This window comes from Ostrinia nubilalis, chromosome 1 (assembly GCF_963855985.1).
Source record: "Ostrinia nubilalis chromosome 1, ilOstNubi1.1, whole genome shotgun sequence".
Lineage (NCBI taxonomy): Eukaryota > Metazoa > Arthropoda > Insecta > Lepidoptera > Crambidae > Ostrinia > Ostrinia nubilalis.
Window position 1 is genome coordinate 14862319 of NC_087088.1, and position 22363 is coordinate 14884681.

At 35.7% G+C, this 22363-nt stretch overlaps 1 protein-coding gene across 4 annotated transcripts in view; it reads right to left on the reverse strand.

Moving 5' to 3' along the window:
- The window catches only part of LOC135073795 (uncharacterized), a 222019-nt gene that overhangs the window by 56897 nt on the left and 142759 nt on the right, over positions 1-22363 (reverse strand). For all 4 annotated transcript variants that reach the window (XR_010257711.1, XM_063967977.1, XM_063968000.1 and 1 more), the window contains one exon: positions 17249-17406. Coding sequence is in view for 3 of the 4 variants with exons in the window: in XM_063967977.1 (XP_063824047.1) it covers positions 17249-17406 (158 nt within the window). In the remaining variant the exon portion in view is untranslated. The remainder of the gene's footprint in view (positions 1-17248; positions 17407-22363) is intronic.

Genomic DNA, 22363 nt, shown 5'->3' on the forward strand with positions numbered 1-22363 from the left:
CCCTTGAAATATAGCCCGAAACTGCGAACTAGTTTCTAACGAGACTTGAACTAGTTTTTATTACAGCTTGGACCTTATGAAACCTGTCAATCTTCCAATGAATAAAAGACGCTGACATTTTGTTAAAAACATTGTAGGCTGTTGCAAAGATTTCAATTTTGTAACTGTTTGTAGCAAAGTAATAGTTACCAAAAATACTGATACGAAATTAATTTAAAAAACCAAAAACTTTTCATCTCATTGTAATAATTTTAAGACTTAGTTTCTTTTAAACTAGGTGGACAAACGAGACCTCATAATGGCAAGGTAGCAGGACGGCGCTGGATGCAGGCCGCTACCATTCTGCGGCTAATCTGGAAGTCATTGGGGGCGGCCTATGTTCAGCCTATGGACGTTCTGTGGCTGAAATGATGTTGATTTTTTAATTACTCTAAGTTTCTTTTATATTGATTGACTAATACGCAATATCTAGTATTTAGGCATACGTAAATAACATAAACATCAAAGTTAATTAACTGTTAATTCCTACACTCTCTATGCAAATGTACGGCCATTACTTTGACAAATGCCACAACTGAATGATGTGTTGCAACATGCATTTATAGCATGAGATTGCGCTTGGAACTTGGAATTATTTGCTATTCAACTTCATTTAGCATCCTGTTATTTGCTTATTAAGGTTTGACCGTTAGAAGATGGACCTAAAGGTTAGTTGACCAATTTAGGAGGCTCTATACTCACTTAGGCACAACATACGAAATAGTAAAGTATAGGAAGTATTCAAAGTATTCAATTTGGGGCTTATTTTTCAATCGTCAGTCAAATGTTTTTGTCTGAAGAACACTGTTTTGTTTTATATTTTTTTGGGTTTTGTGTTGAGGACTACCTATGGTAAAATTACTTAGGTAAATAAAAATTATGTAAGAAAAGCACGTGTCGCTATACAAATCACCTTCATAATATAAAATAAGTAAAAGTTCAAATATCTTAACATTATTACTTGATGTCTACAAAGTAGGCATAGTAGCATAGTGAACAGACTAATGATGTTAAAAAACGTATTCTGCCTACTCATTTTCCCGACATTAAAATACAACTATTTCAATCTGCATATTAAGTTTATTTAGAAACATGCCTTACGATACTCTTAACTAAGAGCTTAAAGGTTACTTGACCAATTTAAGGAGTCCATATACTTAGGTTTCGACATCGGATGCGCTGATATACCGACGATCACAGAGAGGTCAGTTTTGTAATAGATGGACGATGTTGCAGGATTATTTATACCTATGAAAATTTTGATGCAATATTACCACTTATGTCTTATATTAAATTACTGACCGGCAAATAAACAAATCAAATTAAAGGCCCTTATAAGACTTAATCTACAACCAATTGCAACTTGAGAAATATTCTCTATAGGTACTTTTTTGGCTATCAGTTTGTATTGTATTGTTGCAAATTACACATAATTTGGTATAGATTCCTAAAGTTAAAAATCAACCTGAATTCGTACTTTGGAGGAACAGCAAACAAAGTCGGATTAAGCATGTCAGACACCTATGGTGGCTCATGCAGTCTGATCAATGTTATGATCTTAGTTAAACTCTTATCTTCGTTTATTTAGACGTTCAAATCACACCTATTTGTTAGCTGAGAGATTATGATCAAAAGCTGAAGCAAACAATATCCTAATCTATCAAAACCCAAAAAACTATCAACATTAAACCAAAGCCACACCTCAAATGATTAGCTAAGGCGTCATGTCGCTAGTTAATATAAGTTTCCGTGCCTACAGTCAAAAGGTCGTTGTGACCTCTTGTATACTCCTATAGGTACTTTACTAATATTATAAAGCTGAAGAGTTTGTTTGTTTGTTTATTGAACGATCTAATCTCTGGAACTACTGGCACAGAATAAGTAATAGTACAGGTACAGAAGGATTACTCCGCAAGACGATTTAAATAAATGCGAGTCTTGCTACGACGCGATACAGTGGAATTCAGCTCGCACAGCACTACGTACCTACAATTTTATTCACCTACAAGTTTTGTCTCTTTCTATCGCGTGCCTCTGAACTCTTCTTACGCTGTTAGGGTTGCTGTCTAGTAGTGTCTAGTAAAAAAATAATTAATCTACTTATTTATAATGAGGTACGTATGTAGGTAAGTACGCATTCATTATGGAAAACCTTGGGGAGGCCTTTGTCCAGCAGTGGACGTCATTTATTTTGGCTGAAACGAACGAACGCATTCTGAGCAATAGTCATGGTAGGTTAGGTTCCTATACTATCCTAAGAATTATTGATTACCTACATGGTCAACATACCTTTCAGCATCTTTGGGAAGCGAAAAAAAAGATAAATCCGGTAGATTTCTTTTCGAATTTAAACACCCGAACGCCGCACAATAATATTTCTTTCTCTTTATGTCCATTTTTAAATAATACTTCGATCATAGAATTAGGTACTACAACGCACGCCAGCGTCCTGACGGGCGCGCGCGTGACACTCGACTGATATAATACCCGCCGGCGGGGCGCTTCGCTGTAGGTAATTATCGGATGTACCGCGCGGAGTGAGCCAGGCCTGCTACTGGTCCGATATGAAAAACTTTTTGTGTTGGATAACTCATTTATGGAGGAAGGCTTTAGGCTATTAAAATTATCCTACTCTATGTATACAGCCAATAAGGGTGATGCAGTAAAGAATAATGTTGCAAAAACGCGAAACAATTCAAACTATTTTCATGCGTACGAAGTCGCGGGCACAGCTAGTATCAAAGAAATAAACACTTAGCCCCAGGCTATCCCCGAGTTAGTTACGTTACACCGACTGAATATGTTGGATACAAATCATGTTAAAACAACAAACCGTTACGACCGTCTAATTGTTACGAAACGAAATAGTTTTAATGGCGGCTTTTGTAAGAATTTAAACTATTCGTGGATTAGTGACCGTGAAAATAGAAATTGAGTGCCTCGCATGTTACTATTAAAACAACTAGCTGCCCGTGGCTTGGCTCGTGTTTATTTTGGTCTTCCACCAAATACCTAGATAGGATCCATGTACAAAGCTTTCGCTACTGTCTTTAGTTCTTTTAGATTTTCTTGCAGTAAGTAAGTTAGACGTAAGCTTGCATTTTTCAAATGTTTATTCTAACTCCATTATCAACATTTATAAGCATTGTTTCTGAGGCTTAAGTGGTTGGCGTTTATAATATTAATTAAGAATAGAAGTATCAAAAGCAGTTTAATGATACATTGACAAATACAAACAGATAAACATGTCATAATATCTAATAAGATTACATAATTATCATGCTCGTTACAATCATACAATTTAAGAAATGTGACGTAAACACAATTACAATTGACCTCAATGATTGATCGTTGTTTGAAACAATAAACTTTCTGTCCATTCGCAGAACAAGGTCAAGCCCGAATCGTAATCGATCTTGGGATCGATGCATTGATACAGAAAGTAAGAAACAATGGTACTGTCGATGATCTTTATTGATGTAGGTCAAAAACCATTACGATTGCTCGTGATTGCCGGCTTTATGGTTGGGTATGTAATCAGTAATTAATAGTTCGAAGTGAACTAATGACCTTGGGATACCGATAACTACCAAAGACAACGCCTACACACCCGAAATACAAGTAATTAGCAGCTCACGAAGTAATGTCAGGAAATGGACAAACAAATTGCACTTTTAATTAATGAGTCCTCAAAAAGAACTAATGATATCACTTCTTATTTTTGAAATTCATTACTTTTACACTAGACTAGAGTAGTAAGAGGGATCAAGTAACTAGGTTACATTAATAAATTGGGTCTTAAGCTAACGATCACAAATATTTAATTAACCAAATTAAAAATATGTATTTAGACAGTGCTTTTGACTATGAAGTTACTCGCTTGCTAGTGACAGTTATTATTTGTCAGATTGTTATTACATTATTATAAGCTTTTTCGTCAAGTCAAGCCTACACACTTACACAGTGATCAAAAGAATGTCGACAATAGATATAAACAAAATTTGCAAGTTGCCATTTGAAGGAGTGCCTCAGGGGAGTCTAATAGGTCCACAACTGTATCTTCCTTCACAGATAAAATCTGTTTAGAGATATTCCGTGTTGACTTCTATTTTGTCGGTAAAAGGCAACTCGACTGACATCTGTATCGCACAATACATCTTCTTTAACTCGTCGCCGCACGCGTGTTGAGGCAAAGTACGCGCGAGATTGTCAGATTACATTGTCACTTACGTAGGGCGGACTTTCTCTAGCTGACAGCTCATAATACATTTCGATTATAGATTCAGGAAGAGATTTTGAACTTTACGTCATGAACTTTTAACTACATATTTGAAGCATTGCCATGTTTGATCTTGCAAGAATGTAAATCCGGATTATTTATATTTAAATTGAAAAGGTGAAATAAATCAAGGTGCAATTTATGGGATCACGGTATTTAAATTCTGCCTCATTCAGAGAGCTCATGTCAAATTCATGATGTCCGGAACAAAGCGCGAAATTCGCAACGAATGCCTTGTTTTAAGCTAACAGTGACATTCATCTCGAAATAAGAAGAATTTCTAAACGAGAAATACAAGTTCACATTAGAGAGAGTGCACATTAGTGTCAGACGCCGCTGTGGTTTGCGGTCGATTTTGAAACAAAGTCTTGTTTATTGTTAGGTTTGAGTATAGCCTAAACTAGCAAAATTCCAACCAAATTGGTTAGCATTCCAGTAGATACTTGTCATTCAGTTGCGTATCGGGTTTTGGTATAATCAACATTTCTGATCAATTTACCTTAATCTAATTAAGCTCAATCAGGACTGGTTTTGATAGAAAATATAGATTTGGAATTGGTAAACGTGACTCACAATTGGGTACGATTTGTTTCTGCGGCATTCGTCGTAGCATTGTTTATATTTAGTTCTAGTGTCTATAATTGCTGTTGAATATCGTTGAGTTATGCCATTCAAAACAATATACGCATAGTCAAACTTACACGACAATTGTTAACTGTTCAATTGACCTTGTCGAGAGAGAAAGGAAAGAACACTTAGAATTAAATTGTCTAATTCGTTATTTTTAATTTGTGCAATTTATGTCTATTCTGGTGCAGTAAGTGTAACATAGCTCTAACTGTTGAAAAATCCCGAGCAGAAACAAGGAACAGGCTCCCGTGGGCAGAATCAACGCCACTAATCTTTTATTAAACAACAGAAGCAACTAGCCCACGTGCGGCTGCGCATCAGATTGACGGCATTTGCATATATTGACTGTTTAGATCTCAAAAATGACCTGAGAAAAGTCACTCCTCAAAATGTTAACACGCTCGAAAATAGCCTCTACCACCATGCAATAGAAGTCTAATCAGAAGGCGTCGGAGCGCAAAAAGTTTAAAATTTTTAGATACTTAGGCGTGCCAAAGGGTCGCATGCACAAATTGTGTTAAATCTTAATTGACTTCTTACGAGTTGTTAGAATTGGAATTGCCATTTTTATAAATTAGATCTAGCACGCGAATGTGTAGTTAACTTTAACTGCCCATGGTGGTTAATTTAACAGATATAAAGGGTTTTCTAGTGAAAGTTCAAATGACCGTGGGACATGGAACAAATTGACTTTTTGTTTACAAATCGACTAATGCAACAATTGGTTGCACTAGTCGCAAAAGGCATAACAGAAATATTCGAAATATTGTTGTGTTATGTTAAACACTTTTTTAAACAAAACGGTTTGAAGCAAGATTTCAAAATCAGTGAGACAAATTCATTGGCACTGACCAACGTGATCGTTTGCAAAGCCTACCTCAATGCCGCCCTACTTTCCACTCTATCTAGAGACAATTATGTGGACAATACAACAAACAAACATACTATTATATCACGCAGTCGGCCATGCAATGGTGCTTCCCAAATAAGTGACTTTACATCTTAAGCTGACGACATAAGGTCTGATTTCAGATTTCGGATTGCAAATGATAAGTTTGTGGTCGAAACAGACAATAGAATATCGAGAGCACTACCGGTCGTGGCAAAGACTTAATTATGTGAGGTAGCTACTATTTGCAAAACTGATGTGTAGGTCCTTATAGATAGAGTTGCAATTCCTGTAAAGAGTGACAATGCAGGATATGCCGGCGCCAAGGTTTTGGTAGTTGGCATTATCAGGACAATTACGAAACTAAGTTTATTGGAGTTAAATCTGTGATCTAGACCAAGTTTGTGCAACGAGCTCAATTCTGTTGGGCGGTAACTTTGTGAATGGTTGTTACTTAATTAGAGCCATTGTAAGAGAAAAGTTGTTCTAAGGTCTGCATTTTGTACATTGTATTTTGTTAATTATACGTATACTTATCTAGTAAAGGAAGGGAAAAACAGAAAGTTTTAATTTGGCAACCTTTTGACTAATTTTGGCACTGTTGTTATAAAGTGAAACACGTTTAAACAAAAAGTTCCGAAGATTTAAAACAGACAAACGCAAAGTCATACTACCGTATTACGCTTTAATTCCACAAAAACCAAGGCTGTGCAAACCATTGTGCGTGCGTCGACCGCCTGGACTAGAGGTGCTCAAACTATTGCGGCTAGTGTCCACTTTTAGTTCAGATTGAAAGCAGAAAAGATTTTTGCACTGATAAAATATTTGAAAATACCTATGGGAAGACATACGAAGTAATCTACCTAAAACTTTTCCGAGCTAAAAAATAGATGAAGACTAACATGTCTGATCAATCATCTAACTAAAATCAGTTTGCAATTCTTCTCAATTTGTTAGTATTGTAAAACGTTTTTGATAAGAATTGAAAGAGTCACTATGTATTTCAAATTTAGAACAGCTAGGTGTATTAATATTGAAAGATAAAGCGATTCCATCCAAATGATACCGCAGGCAAATGCTAAATTACAGTTCGAAGTGTAATATGAACTCTTATTTAACGCTTCCATGTAATTAAAACCAATTGTGTGCTTGATAAATGACTGATAACACTTCTCAGCGCCCACATGGGGGCGTGCCCGCCCTCCTTGGGAACCGCTGGTAGCACCAAACTAACAAAGCGGTGAGATATTGATAAGAAGACAATAAACAATAACACTCAGGTATTGCTTGGTTGCAACACTGTCGTTATATGCGACCATGGATATGCTTCACAATGAGCAGTTTTTTTATAATGTTTTAGCGCTGGAGGAATTGAGTCGGAAAATTCGCGAAGTGACCAAATTGATAAGTTTAATCAATCGTTATTCATTTCAACCTATAACTGTCCATAGAGAGTACACGATGTAAAAGTGCTCTTCGAGAGCCGATTTGCATAAATAAACAATTTGAATTGCAATTTTAAACAATTGGAGAAGAGCTTCCATAAATGAGTACCAGAGTAATTTTCCTAAAGCTATCAATCACACTTACAGGGCAGATATGTACGTACAGTCGACAGCACGTCAACGTAAACACTGTAGTAACTTACGTAGTTGCGATAAGGGCGACTTTGCAACTAAAATGTATAGTCTGATGTGCTGTCGTCTGTACCATCCTAGACATCCCACTTAACACCAGGTGCGATTGTGGTCAAATATCTGCCTTGTTATGCATAAAAAAAATCGTCATTGAGCTCTATAAAAGTGTAAAATACATAAAAAATAGAAAAGTATAATGTTCATTTTAGAGCTTTTTTGAGGGCACTATTACACACTAGCTTTCTGTTAATGATATCCAATATGCAAGTTATCGCGATTCATATCTTGATATCACAATACAAATCACAATACGAATTTAGCAAGTGGGTGCAGTATACCTAGCAATAAATAATGCATTTGTTTGCCTCCAAACTGCGCGTGGGCTTATCTGAACGCAGCCTTCTTTGTAATTGCAGGGGCTTGACCCGACTTAGAAATTAGGACGATTATCTCATAGCAAATGCATTAGAGCCAAGCTATTGTCTTGTATGTGTCCATTATCTGTCTGTCACGTTGGGTGGCAACATGTATGTCTGGGCTATAATTAAATAAGTTATTGATAAATAAAATCAAGTGTTAGTTGATACTGTCTAACAAATAGGCAATAGGTTATATTATCTGTTAGCGGCGCTGTTACTGTCGCTAAGTTTAAACATAGAATAAAAAATTGTGACAAAAATAACAACTTTAAAAAATCTAAGTGACACCGGTGAACATTTTAAAAGAGTCTAAAATGACTTCTAAAAGAAACAAAACGCTACATTTGCAACATCTCCAAAATTAGTTTGATGAAACTAATTTTCTCACAGTGTTAAACAATAGATGATATTATTGTCATAAATTATATGGACATACTAGTCACGTCATGACCTTTGAAGAAGAAAAATGCTAATCATCATTCGATTATAGACACTCAGTGACTTTTCATGGGAAATTAAAAATGAAAGTAAATACCTGCTTATAAAGTCGGCCGTTTGGTGTAGTGGTTCGAAACGGACAACTTTTCCTGAGGTAGCGGGTTCGATTCCCGCACAGTACAAACATTTGTGTGCATGAACATATTTGTTTGTATTGGACTGGGTGTTTTCTATGTATAATAAGTATGTATTTACAAAAAAAAAAGTATTCAAGTATGTTTATATCCGTTGTCTAGTACCCATAGTACAAGCTTTGCTTAGTTTGGGACTAGAAGCGCAGTGCAAAATGTCCAAGAATATTTAAAAATTTAAAAAGTTCTATGAAAAGCGCACAAACAGAAACATGGGAATGATGATCATCAAAACCGATTATTATTGCTACGTTGTTATTAGAGGTATAAGAATATTTATAATCATCATACAATCAACATAGTTTCTATATTGTACGTTATACCAGGCCTCCGTCACTCGCCTATGCCGGCCGAGATAATTACCTACAGCGCGCGACAACTCCAAGTTGCAAATCAGTCAGGGCCGCCACGCGCCTGTGTAGGTACACATGCGTACCTATACACGCTCGCGCTCGGTTGATCATCGTCGCAATCAAGGTTTATTGTTCCAACAGCACTTTAATTCGTCTTTATGATGGAAAATCGTAATATTTAAAAATAATAATTAACTGTAATTTAAAAATAGTAATTCAAATAATGAAAAATAACTGCAATTTGAAATACTTAAGACAAAAAGCTGTAGCAAAAACATTATTTTAGCTAATAAAACATTAACTTTACTTCACCGTGTCTATTTTCCGACACTACACCTTTTAAAACTGTTTGTCCAATTTCGAATAATCGCAACACTCAAGTTTATTAATAGGTACTTTGGAGATGGTACGAAATACAAACACCACTAGATTAACGTTTACCAATCGTAAAAACAATAAATGCTTCTTAAAATTAAGTTTTTATTTATTTTACTTTGTTTAAACAACCCTGACGCTTGAGCTGTGACGTAGATCAATTCTGATCACAAAAAAAATTGCGCTCTTGTGAGCGTAGTAGTAGGGTGCGATTTCGAATGCACCAGGTTCGTTGGAAATTTTGCATTATTATTATTACCGTTAAAATGTCGGCATCTGATCCTACACAAAGGAGTGCAATTTCTGTTGCTACTATTATGTATTCTGTGGTTATACGTGTATAGTTTTCATTCATACCCTCATACAAGGCGTGGACATTTCACTTATTTTTACTTTTACTGATACCCAAGCGACAGGGCCCCATTCTTTGGCCTGCAAATAGAACGATTGTAAACCTTAACCAGTGACATTGGTTGTATTTATAAGTCGGCTTTTTCACAATTTCCCTCTGTTTTTGTGACAACGCACCAATTCGATGTCGGTTTGAGGATATTTATTATTTTTAAGTAAGATACGAGGCACAGAATGTATTTGTAGTCCAGTCAATAAAGCATTATAGATGGAAAACCATGGAACACAATTTTTGACTTCGGGACTTTATTTAGACTTGTCAGGAGGTGAACATAGCAAAAGTCCCCGCCCTTAGCCCTTGAGCCGGCGGGGAGAGGGGGGTTTAAAGGTACCACTTTTCGATTTTTCGCTTAATCCTCGGAAACTATGCGTCCTAGTGGCATGGCTACTATGAACCAAAAAGAGATTATTCAATTTGCTACAGGTGAGATAGTCAAGTTTTTATATATCTTGTATAGTTTTCGCGGCATCTGCTCTAGAAGGTCTGTAATATTGGAAATTTTATTTTTGTCTTATATGTTCCCATCAGGAGAAAATCGACTAAATCAACATTAAGCAAACATTTTGGACATGCGGGAGCATGTTAAGCCTAGTTCCAGGGAGGGGACTGCACTGTGCGTATATTTAGACGAATCAATTGGAGCCACTTTTGACTCCTCATCACTCAAAAACTACTGTGCGTTAACACTTCAAATTTGGCTCATGTGTTCAGACTTGCAAGATAAACATCAGCTTCCAATTTCATAAATATACCTCAAACGGTTCTTTAGGTATTGACGTCCAAAAATCTACATGTCTGACCTATAGACCAAATTCTAACCACTTCCAGATGACCTTGAAGGTTCAAATTTGGCATCCAGATAGGTAGATGTGTAAATACAAAGGAAAAAATAAAAAACCATTAAATTTTAACATTTCACAGGTGATAGATAGATTTTAGTGTCCAAAATATCGATTTTTGAACGTCAATACCAAAATAACCGTTTGAGGTATATTTATGAAATTGGAAGCTGACGTTTATCTTGAAAGTCGCAACACATGAGCCAAATTTGAAGTGTTAATGCACAGTACTTTTTGAGTAATGAGGAGTCAAAAGTGGCTCCAATTGGTTCGTCTAAATATACGCACGATGCAGTCCTCTCCCTGGAACTAGGCTTAACATGCTCCCGCATGTCTATAATGTTTGCTCAATGTTGATTTAGTCGATTTTCTCCTGATGGGAACATGTAAGACAAAATTAAAACTTCCAATATTACAGACCTTCTAGAGCAGATACCGCGAAAACTATACAAGATATAGAAAAACTTGACAGTCTCACCTGTAGCAAATTGAATAATCTTTTTTTGGTTCATAGTAGCCATGTCACTAGGACACATAGTTTCCGAGGATTAAGCGAAAAACCGAAAAGTGGTACCTTTAAACCCCCCTCTTCCCGCCGGCTCAAGGGCTAAGGGCGGGGACTTTTGCTATGTTCACCTCCTAACTAGTCTAAATAAAGACCCGAGGTCAGAAATTGTGTTCCAGGGATTTCTCTCTACACCGTCGTTAAAGCATTCATTGACTGGACTATTGGTTTATGGAAGAACTAATAATATAAAGCTTACCTTATACAGTTTTTGCTCGCGATTCCAGTTGTGTGGACTTCAGAATTGAATTAAAAGAAAATAATGAACGGCATAGGTATTAATGAAATGCAAAAAATAAAGTTAAATTGCTCGTGAGCGAATACTTGTCAAAATTATAAACTTTATGTATTTAACATAAAGTTTCTAATTAAATAAATTGGTATTTTATTATGAAAATTATGTTATATTGTCACAAATAAATCAATCGACTTCAAATAGCTGTCGTAAAACTATAAATTATACAGCTGGTAGAGCTAAGAAAGTTCTGAAGTTGTTAGTTAATTTTATGCAAAGTGAAACCTGCACAGTGCACTCACACTTGTAATTGATCTAAATGACGTGTAATGTATAATGTAACTCCCCCGACTTTTCCCATCCCAGAGATTTGACTGCAACAAAAAGAACCCAGCTAGTACGCCACCACTTCCTACAAGATATATCCAATTAATTCCTCGAAATTAACTCCTGGCCAGCCATTTCCCTATCAGACGTCCTGAAACAAGTCCTAATTATTACCAAGGGAATGTACCGTCTTTATTGTTTGTTCCTGTAATGTTTCAAGATAATTCAGACGATTTTAAACCGTATATCGTGGGCATAAGTCAGCGCCGTGTATCAGAAAATGTGGCACCATGTTCTCTGGATCTGCACTAATTAAATGTTGGTGTAAGAGTGGCCAAGTCCCATTAAAATGCCGATTTTCGTATGTGTGCATCTGATAAAAAGCTAGGGAACATAGGCGACACTTCCTAGAGTACAGTCGCGGGGAAAAGTAATTGGAAAATGTTTATTTCATCGATAGAAAGGGTTCAGAGCGAAGTCCCCTAGGCTCCAATTATGAGCAGTGTTTATTTTACTGGTCTGCTCTGAAATCAGATTAAACAACAATTTTATGGGCCGTACAGGAGTTTCTTAAGGCGTCGAAATCGAAATGAATTCGAAAATCGTGAGGAATAAAAATCCCTTTTTTTAGATTACAATTTTACAAAGTACGTCGACTGGAAAAAGCAAACCGAGCATTCAAGTAAATTGACGGAAAAATCAATGTTTTTGTTTTCTAAAAATTTCAAAATGCTTTCAAAAGTTTAATTAAATGCCCTTTGCACATTGTTTACAATAAATTTTTTCACTTAATTTTGTAACGTTTATTTTGGAATACTTTGAGTAAAATTATTTAAATATTTTATAGGAGCCCTATTCTAAAGGAGACAGTACGGCGATGATCTGCTATGCAAAGATACTTCCGTGTCATTACGCGGCTGCGCGCGCGCCGATGCAATCGACACGCTAAGGCGCGCGATTGCGGATTTGTGACGTTTTTGAACGTTAGTGGAGAAAATAAAGATGATAGATGAAGAAAATTATAGTGAATTTTTAACGTAAATAGAGAAAATACGCCAACAGTAACTTAAAGAAGTTTTTGGATTATTTATTTTTTTATTAAGAGGGGTATTTTACTGATCGTAGGCATGTCAAAACGCAAATTTGATTAAATTTGAAGGCACAACCACTATAATCTAAGCCTATAAATTGAGCAGGTACATCTCTGGAAGTCAGTATCCAAATATACCTACGCCGTAAATTTTTTTTAGAAGTAAGTACTTTTGGATCTTTTTATTCAGTTTAATTGTTTTAATTTATGTAAGTTTTTTTCCCACTTTTAATGTAGAGTTCAGAAAAAGTTATCAATAGGTTATACATATTAGTAGTAAGTTACCACAACTACGATTCTCGACACGTTCACATTCGTGACTCGTGCGATCATTGCGAGAACTAAGGTACTCAAATATTGATTTGAATGGTAAAAGCTTTTATTTTAATACGATCATATTTTAACTGCAACAAAAAAACGCGTGCGCACGATCGACATACCTCCATTGAGCACTTGACACTGTTTGCTTATTCTTCATACATTGTATGGATATTTTGGTCATTGTGATTGTGAATATTCCACTTTCATCTTCGTCTGCCCTTTGGTGGTGACCGCCCGTGAAGTGTGGATTCTTTTATATTTATTTGACCTTTTAATAATACTTTGTAATGTATTTTATTGTATTTCTAGTGCTTCGCTTATACCGTGCGGATTAAATTATTTTACTCATTGAAGAATCGGAACTCAATATTCTTAACTCTCTCTTAAACTAAACAACGACAACCTTTGCATTTTCTTAAGGCACAGAACAGACGGTGAAACGCAACTGCAACGAAACTGCAACTGCTAGTTACTTTTGAGTTGCATCTATGTTTCTACCATAGCGTCCGTTGAGAGACCACACATGACGCGACCAGTTTGAAGCTTTCAGTTTCAGTTTCATTCATCAGAATCATCACAAAGTTGCAGTTTCGTTGCAGTTGCGTTTCACCGTCTGTTCTGGGCCTAACTCTAACCGTAGAAAAAATTGTTCATACACAATAAGTTATTGTAATTGTATAAACGTCTTATTAGGAGTTAGCCTTGAAGATACAATCTATCATATGCAATGTATCTTTGTCTAATTTCGGAATTGTTGCAGCTAAATTGTTTTTTGCAGATCAAAGTATGAATTCAAATAAGCGCCCACTATGAATGGGCTAAAGCTTATTATCAACACATTCATAGAATAATTCATTGAGTTTTTTGTGGGTATCTTAACGAGTCAACCTTCTTGTAACTAACCGCTTGTCTAAACGACCTCATAACGGGAGTCATTTTTAAGAGTTGAAAAAGTCGCCTCGGTCTTAACAGGTACTTAATAGGCCGGATACACTAAGCCTATTAAAGGCTATTATGGCACGTGTCTGTTCCAAATAAGCTTATTATCTCATTTGTTTGCTTATACTACTAGCGAATTTATCTCTTTGTTGAATGTTGAATGGTGTGGGACAATCAATCTCTGTCAAATTAAATCAAGTGCACCGTTCTCTTGTGCTTTGTTATTTGCAAATACTTCTTAATTAGCCACCTCATTATTCTGATCTACAAACAGAATGGAAAGTTTTAAAACTAATTTATGAAAGTGCTAATGATGATCATCGCTTGTAATTGATTGAACTGTTTTTGGCCATAATTATTAGACAGTGAAATGTGTAATTAAGATAGCTTGACCTGAACTACTTTAAATTTTTTATGGGCAACTAAAAATTATATTATGTCTGCCTACTTCTTTTTATTGCTAAGATAAAAATTACAGCCAATGCAAAATTTTATAAGAAGCAATTCGACGAAAGCAGGTAAATATCCTTGAGCTCAATTCAGCGTGAGCAAAGGGTACGAAAATACTTAAACCGTCGGATTTACCTGATGTAGGTTATGCACCTTTTATTAATGAACTCCAAAACTGCTGAGAAACCACAAAAATGAAAACGAGTTTGCAAATGACGTGGCATAAACAGGTATTTGACAGGGGATTAACTGTTTTCGAGTTCTGAGTCTTATTCCATGAGATATAAGTTTTATAAACGGAATGTAAAGCATGGTAAAGCCAAAGGAAGTAATTAGATTTCAAAATCTGGACTATGCAATTAGCTGTCACGAAAAATTGAACCAGACGACGTCGGCCAATCTTTACCTGTCACTGAGTTTATCATAAGTGCAGTGTTGCCGGTTCAACTAAATCATTTCCCAACAGCAACTTTATAATTGCCATTGCGCAATGCAAATCACGAATGAGCTAGATTTGTTCAACCTACGTTACCTGTTAGGAGTCACGTTGTCGTGATACGTACGGCTTATCGGCACAAACAAACTTTAATTTATTATTGTTCTACATGTATTTGGCAATTTAATTGTTCAACACATTCCCCTCGTCAAAAGTTTCGACAATCGCTTTGATTTTTATTGCGTCCTATTCAACATTTGCATAGAAATTATTTTAGCTTTGACCGTGAAGTTTAATTGCATCGGTATCTTGATCACGATCGTATGTTACATTTCTTTTGGTTTTTTAATTGACCTTGAGTTTCATTTCAATCGTAATAGCTTTAATAACTGTGGCATCTTCAACGTTTATACCATTAGAGCTTATGTAACTTGAATAATAATTGTCATTACTTTACCGATTTCCAGCGTAACAAGATTTAGTTCTTTAGTGTACTCGAATTACTAAACCCGATCTGTCGCTGATCACTGTCTATCAACAAACTGTCTTGCAATTATTTCTAATCATTACTGATTTGGGCTAGTTACATTTCTGAAATTTGAAGCATTAACAAAAGATACGGGCTCAACGGAGCGTGACATGCGCAAGGTTGCTGGTTTCACCTGCTAACGGACTGAGATTTTGATTCGAGCTAGCGAATGTGATAGTGAAAGCTACCGGTGTAGTAACGCAATTTTTTGTAACAACTTAATTTGTAATAAAGATTGTTGAGTCATACTAAAAATGCGCTTCAACACCGGTTCAGAGTTACAATGAATGATTGAGAGTCTATAAATCAGTGATGTTGATTCTGTGGGCTATAGTAACTTGTAGTTCCTAAATAGACCAACTATATTTTATATCTCTGGATGCAAAACAAAGTTTACTCAGCTAGTTTTCTGTTAAAGGCTTACACATATTTTAAAGAAACTACTGAAAAGTCGTCAAGAAATCTAAGTCAATAGATTCCTGATGCATGTAACCTAATTCTCACTCGGCCTTGAATACTCCATCAGTTTATTTAAAGAAACAAATTAGCACTAGATTAAGGTGATGCTTGGCTTATCGGTAGTGAAAGTGACTTAAGTCGTGTTGGCCAACCGTGTGCAAATACATCGATACCCGATTTAATTATGGCAGTTGCTTAACCAATGTAACAACAGGTCAACTTGAGTTTGTTGCTTGACATGTTAATCGTTTAGTAATTTTATTTTGATGACCAATAACTTTACCAATAAAGTTCAAGTTCATACCGTTTCTAGTTAGCACATGTCTAAATAATCAGCAATTGGTGTCGGCAATTTTACCAAGTGGTTCGTTTGAATCATTTCCAAGATAATTTTGCTTAAATTATAGGTTTGTGAACTCATTAGATTTTCCGATAAGGTATTTATTAAGTATGAAGATTTCGAAAGTTACAGTAAAGTTCAATTTAAGGTAACTCAACTAGATAATGATATAGAATTTACCGAAGTACTTAAATCTTATGAGTTTCATAGTTTTAATCATAAACTCAGGTTATTTTGCATCTTAGTTAGGAAAGGCGTAGTTGCTGCACCAGAAATCGAGTGACACGTCCGTTCCTACCCACAGATTTTTACCATATTAATGCGTTCAGAATGTTGTTGAGTATTGCTTCCATTTGTGTGTCGTTTAAACATTTTGCTTTGCATATTTTTCAAGTCTCAAATATCTTCAGTTTTTCAACAAGAATTTATTTAATTTGGGCCATAAAACTTAATTAATAAAATGAATCAGCTGTTGATGATCTTGTAAATGATTTTCGAAATGAGTTAATGAGATTTTAAAAGTTGGGTGAAACAGAAAACATTGATAAAATGGGCACGCCTTTTCTGTGTCTACGAAGAATATTCTAAGCTTTAAAATACACCAATGCAATGCAACATGTCGCAAATACTTACACAAACAAAATGGATCAAAGTGCGCTGAGCGATGCCATTTCGTCATTGTATTCTACTCTATTATATTATCACGAATCGCTATACGTTGCATCGTCGCATACCTACGCTCAACATGCTTTGGATGTTTTTACTTTTACACACAACAGAAAAGCTCTTAACCCGCATCGCACCTGATGATGATCAATTGGGCCGAAGCTGCGAAGGTAGAAGCGAGTTTCACCCAGAATTTTTAACTACAGAGGAACTGACCATCTTACGTTCAACTGCCGAAAATAGGTAAGTACTTAAGCATCACACAACGGTAAGTGGTAGCTAGCCAGGTGGACTTTGAAAAAGCCTTACCAAAGTTCCTCTGTGTTGCTTTTCATTGAAAAATTTTGCTCGTCTACAAGGACTTTAAGTTCATTAATGGTATATCCTTACCTCATGCCGTCAAATCCGTCATCCGAGCCGTTGATAGTGAGTACGGGCGCACGCGCATACGCTTTGGCAACGCGTCTGTTCTTCTCGAACACTATCACCTTCGCCCAGATCTCGTCGTCAATTTGAGTCCATTTATCCAGCACTTCTTGTATGTGTTCCTGAGGACAATAGAAATGGCACAGTTAGTTTTTGATATCTTTTAATGGTAGTATTTGGCGTACAAACTATAGGTGCATATACAGGAGTGTAGCGGTGGGAAATACCTTTTTAAGTCTTGTTAGCTCACTTATTGCTTTTACAATGCATTCATTGGAAGAGTCCTGTGCCAGTGAAAGTCCTATGACCTTTCTTTTTTATCGTGTGGGTTATAAAATTTGCACAATTACTGAGCTAACCAAGACATCATATTTGTTATCTAAGTATTGAATCATTGCACACAAAACAGTTAATTCGAGAGCTTCAATCTCTTCAACCACTATAGCATTCGTGTTTGGATTTACAATGCTGTTACCATCAACTTATTTGCTCTTTAAATCACCACCCACCTACTCCAAGGATGTTCTTTGTAAGCCGAGATTACCAAAGTTTAGATATTAATACTCGTGTGGCAACGGTGTCGCAAGCGGGCGACATCGGGCGCAACGACACGCTCTAGTAAACCGCTTGATGTGTGAGCTGCTTGAGGATTCTGCGGATTGGGTGTTGGTGGTGATCGAGATTATTAACTGCTATTGTAAAGGTTTTTTGTTGTTACTAACTGGGTTTGTAACAGACAAATTTTTATTCAATGTGACAATAGGTACTTAGAGACTCATGTGAATTTAGAAACATCTGATACTACAGTATTTTAAAATACCAAACAAAGTAGGGCTCGCAGCGAGCGAGAAAAAAGTTAGGAATTCATGAAATAACAAGTAGATCAATAAGAGGTTTCAAACTTGTAGATGCACTATCAGTCCTTAGTCTTTCTTGCAATGTCACTTGTTTTCTTTTCGTTTGTTTAGGTAATGTTGTTATGCTGTAACTCCACTACTGTCTTTTTTTTCAAGCGAAACAATTGGCGGTTTATCAACAGCCGACTCCAACTCTAAACAGACCGTTAACTTAGCAAAAAGTTTTGAAACCGACCACATAATCAGGGTTACCCAAAATATCAGAATGTGCGTGCACTAAATCATTGTAATTGAAACACGCATGACTATTTACTCGTACTTTGCGAAATCACCTTAATATTAAGAACTTTTATCTTTAACCGTGTACTTAATTTTTGAAGTCAATGTCACTATTAATGTTATTACGAGCTGAAGTTTGGTAATGATTATAGTAATTTTAATGTTTTACTATTTTAGTATATTAATAAAACGTATGCGGTAGGTCATTAGGTATTATTTACTCTAATCAGTGCAGGAGTAATAATGATGTTGTTAAATAAGAATTACAGCTTAAAGACTAACCGTAATTTTATTTTTAAAGGAACTGTAGCCGAGTAAATAATATGCCTGGATTTGTCCAGCAGTGGACGTCATTTGGCTGAAACGAACTACATAGATATTGATCCAAACTGTGATTTTTTTTGTAACGTCTAGCTAGTCTACATAATGTTTATTCTTTTTTCTTTACGTTAGGTAAATAAGCGAGGAAATGTATTTTCCAGAATTCAGAGGTTTAAAATCTCAGCACAATGCTAGGTGCTTGAACGTATTGATCAAGGCATTTTCTATATAACGTGTATTTTACATAAAAAGTGTTTAAATACCTATGTTAGGTAAGACAGTTCACGAATCTCCATAAAAATCCTACGCATAACCGCTGCAAATAATAACAATAAATCTAACAATACTCGAAAAGCGAAAGTCAATTAAAATCGTGTAGCGAACGTTTCAGAAATCGCAACCAAATAACAGTAATCAAAACGTGTTCGCTTTCGTGAACGAAATCGAGAGTAGATACGCTCGTTTCTGCAGAAGTGGAAAGCATAAAAAGTTGTAATGGTGTCGATGATATACGTCATTATTGTTGATTTATGGTTTTACAGGGTGTTAGGTAAATGGGTATATGAGCCGACACTAACCCATGTTAACATGGTCATATAAATGGTATGGTGAAGTCAGAAAATTGATATCTTCATTTTAATTATTTTAATTTTCATACAAATCGGATTTTATACATTTTTTTTTGTATGAAAATTAAAAAAATTTAAATGATGAAATCAAATTTCTAACTTCACCATACCATTTATATGACCATGTTAACATGGGCTAGTGTCGGCTCATATACCCATTTACCTAACACCCTGTATATTTGCTTGCATCATTTTGAGTTGATTGTCGCTAAAAATAGGAACAGATGTCACGAACGATAATAGAACAAAACATACTTATCTAACGCCCGTATTCACAAACATTACTATGAGGTCTCACAGTGCGCGTGGACGCACAGTGTGACACACGAACCAATCACAGAGCTCTATTCAACGCCGTGCGTTCGATTTGCTGCTTCATATAAGCAAGCATCGTTTGTGAATACGGGCGTAGGAATGTGTGTTAAATGGTCTTAATAACTTAGTATGTGTGAATAGTATGTAATTATTGCATTTTTTTTATTTTGCATATTAAAAATGGCAAGTCCTCCCACAAGGTGGACCGATGACGTCATAAAGGTATAAAGAAAGCGCTGGACGCAGACCAACCGGTCAACATGGAAATCATTGGGGGAGGCCTATGTTCAGCAGTGGACGTCCTATGGCTGATGAAATGATGATGAAGATATTAAAATTGACCACAAAGCAACTGAGTGACCATTCTGATCACTGATCTATCGGTAGCTTTAAGGAAAATGGCAAACTGTACACAAGCTCTTCAGAAAGTTTTGGGCTATGAGCTTTTCTTTCAATCATTGCCCGTGATGATGGAATACGTAAATAGGTTGTCTGATTGTGACTAAATTTTCCAATGTAAATGAAAGAAAGAAGAAATAATAATAATATTGTCAGATTAACTAATACAACACAAAGATACTGACCTCCACACTAGGCATTACCTGTCCTGTGGAGTAAGGTTTTATTTTTTGGCAATCTAGAAAAAGCTTAGTTATGATTTTAAAATATACTTGTGTATTTCTGTCGGCTAGTTTGCTTGCTTATCAACTTTTCCTTGTATTACTTTCATTCACATTGGTAGATCATTAGCTTCTTTGTCCATCTTTGCAGCTCATGTCATAATGAGAGTAACATGCTTTCGCTAAAGTATTGTACACACTTTGATATCATTTTAATAAAGATTAAGAGAAAATATGCATAAAAATAATTTGTTAATTACTGAAGAATTGGAAAAAATTGAGATAGTGCTTTAGAAAGGATTTTGTATTTCTTACTGAGCTGAATGAGGTTTTAAAATTCTCTCGGTTTTTCAGTTCCTTAAACCAATTCATTAATAATGTAAGTTTATTCTTATTTTATTTAAACTATCTGTTATCTTAACTTCTTCAGGGCCACATGAGCGCAGTGCATTTGCCTTTATTTGCTCTCATCTACAAAAATCCTATCCATAAGGACTCTAAAAAGGTTTCTTACAGTGTTGGTAAAGTACCTACGCAACCTCTTGCTCTGTAAATACTTCCGTGTTGCAAGATTTAACTGAATAACGCTATAGCACTAAGCCTGCATTCAATACACCCAATAGGTACTAAATTATACGACCATGTGCATTGCCCCTAAGCTTTCCCTAACTTGTATACTATAACTAGGTATGATCTGGTACAATCTAGCACATTGTTGATCGGTGTTGCCGTATGTGAATGGTGCTCGTTAGTGTACAGTCGGTTGCGAAAATATCTGCATTATGTATTAAAGATAGGTACTTAATATGGATTTTATTAAGAAGCTCACAACTGCATTCAAACTTAAGCATAACATGATAAAATTTTAGTTATGTAGATTTCTAGAGTTTGAATCAATCTGAGTATTCTCTTCTAATATTCTAATATTTTACTGCCATTTTACAGAGTTATTTAATATTATTTTCCGGCACTTTAGGAGGCTTGGCGAAGACAAATTAGTGGAGCGAAGCGAATGCAACAGGTTGAAAACGTCGTGCAAGCAGATATTTTTGCGCTAACTGTACATAGTTTTGCACTTATTCGCAAAGGCTCTGTCATGCTTAATCATTCTACGGCGGTTCTTCTAAAAGACACATTTGTAGCCCTCAAGGGCTAATGTTGTGCTTAGAACAATCTTAGAACTTCAAGATCGCCTTGAAAAGGGTTTGTTGGGCCATTGAAAATTACATCACATTCACAGTTATTGTTACAGTGGTTTTGATGTGGATAAAATATGATGGAATTGGACAAACTTACTTTTGATAAATGTACAGATCCTTTTTTTACTGGTAGCCTATATTCGTTTAATCCTATACGAGTATTCTTCCGGTAGTTAGTATTTCTGTACAAATTGAGGTTCAGAATCTAGCGGTTTAGTTAATTGTGATAATTATTGTCAATATTGTGGTCGAGTTATGACAAAGATTGACAAAGCTAATATTTTAACGTGGATGGATGTCTTTGCATTTTTGCCTAACAACTGTGCGAAACGATATCCTATCTACACCCTTTTGTCTGATAGCGATCACAGACAGTATAAAAATACAGAAAAAAGTATTCAGAGCGCTTCTTATATGACTCACCATTGACAACTAGGAAATATTTTCGATAAACATCTTGAGAGAGGTCTTAAATACTATAATGACCAGTTAAAGATAAAATAAATTGTAATAAACGCTCTAGGAAGGTACAGCTTGTCTTTTAATGAAAAAAAAAAGGTTGACTTAGTCATGTGATAAGTATTTAATATCGTTCATTATTTTTTTTTACTTAAAAACAACAATTTAAATGCGTATTTTTGTATGAACGAAAAAAAAAAAAATAATACTGTCTCATCTTTAGGGCTACCTTTTTTGTTATCTTTGTAAGTGCACTGCTGAACATAGGCCTCCCCCAGTGATTCCCCATTACCCGGTTGGTAGCGTTTTGCATCCAGCGCTTTCCTGCTACCTATACGAAGCAAAGTAATATTGCCAGCCTTTGTCACGATGAGCTGTGGTGGTCACCTACGGTCACCAC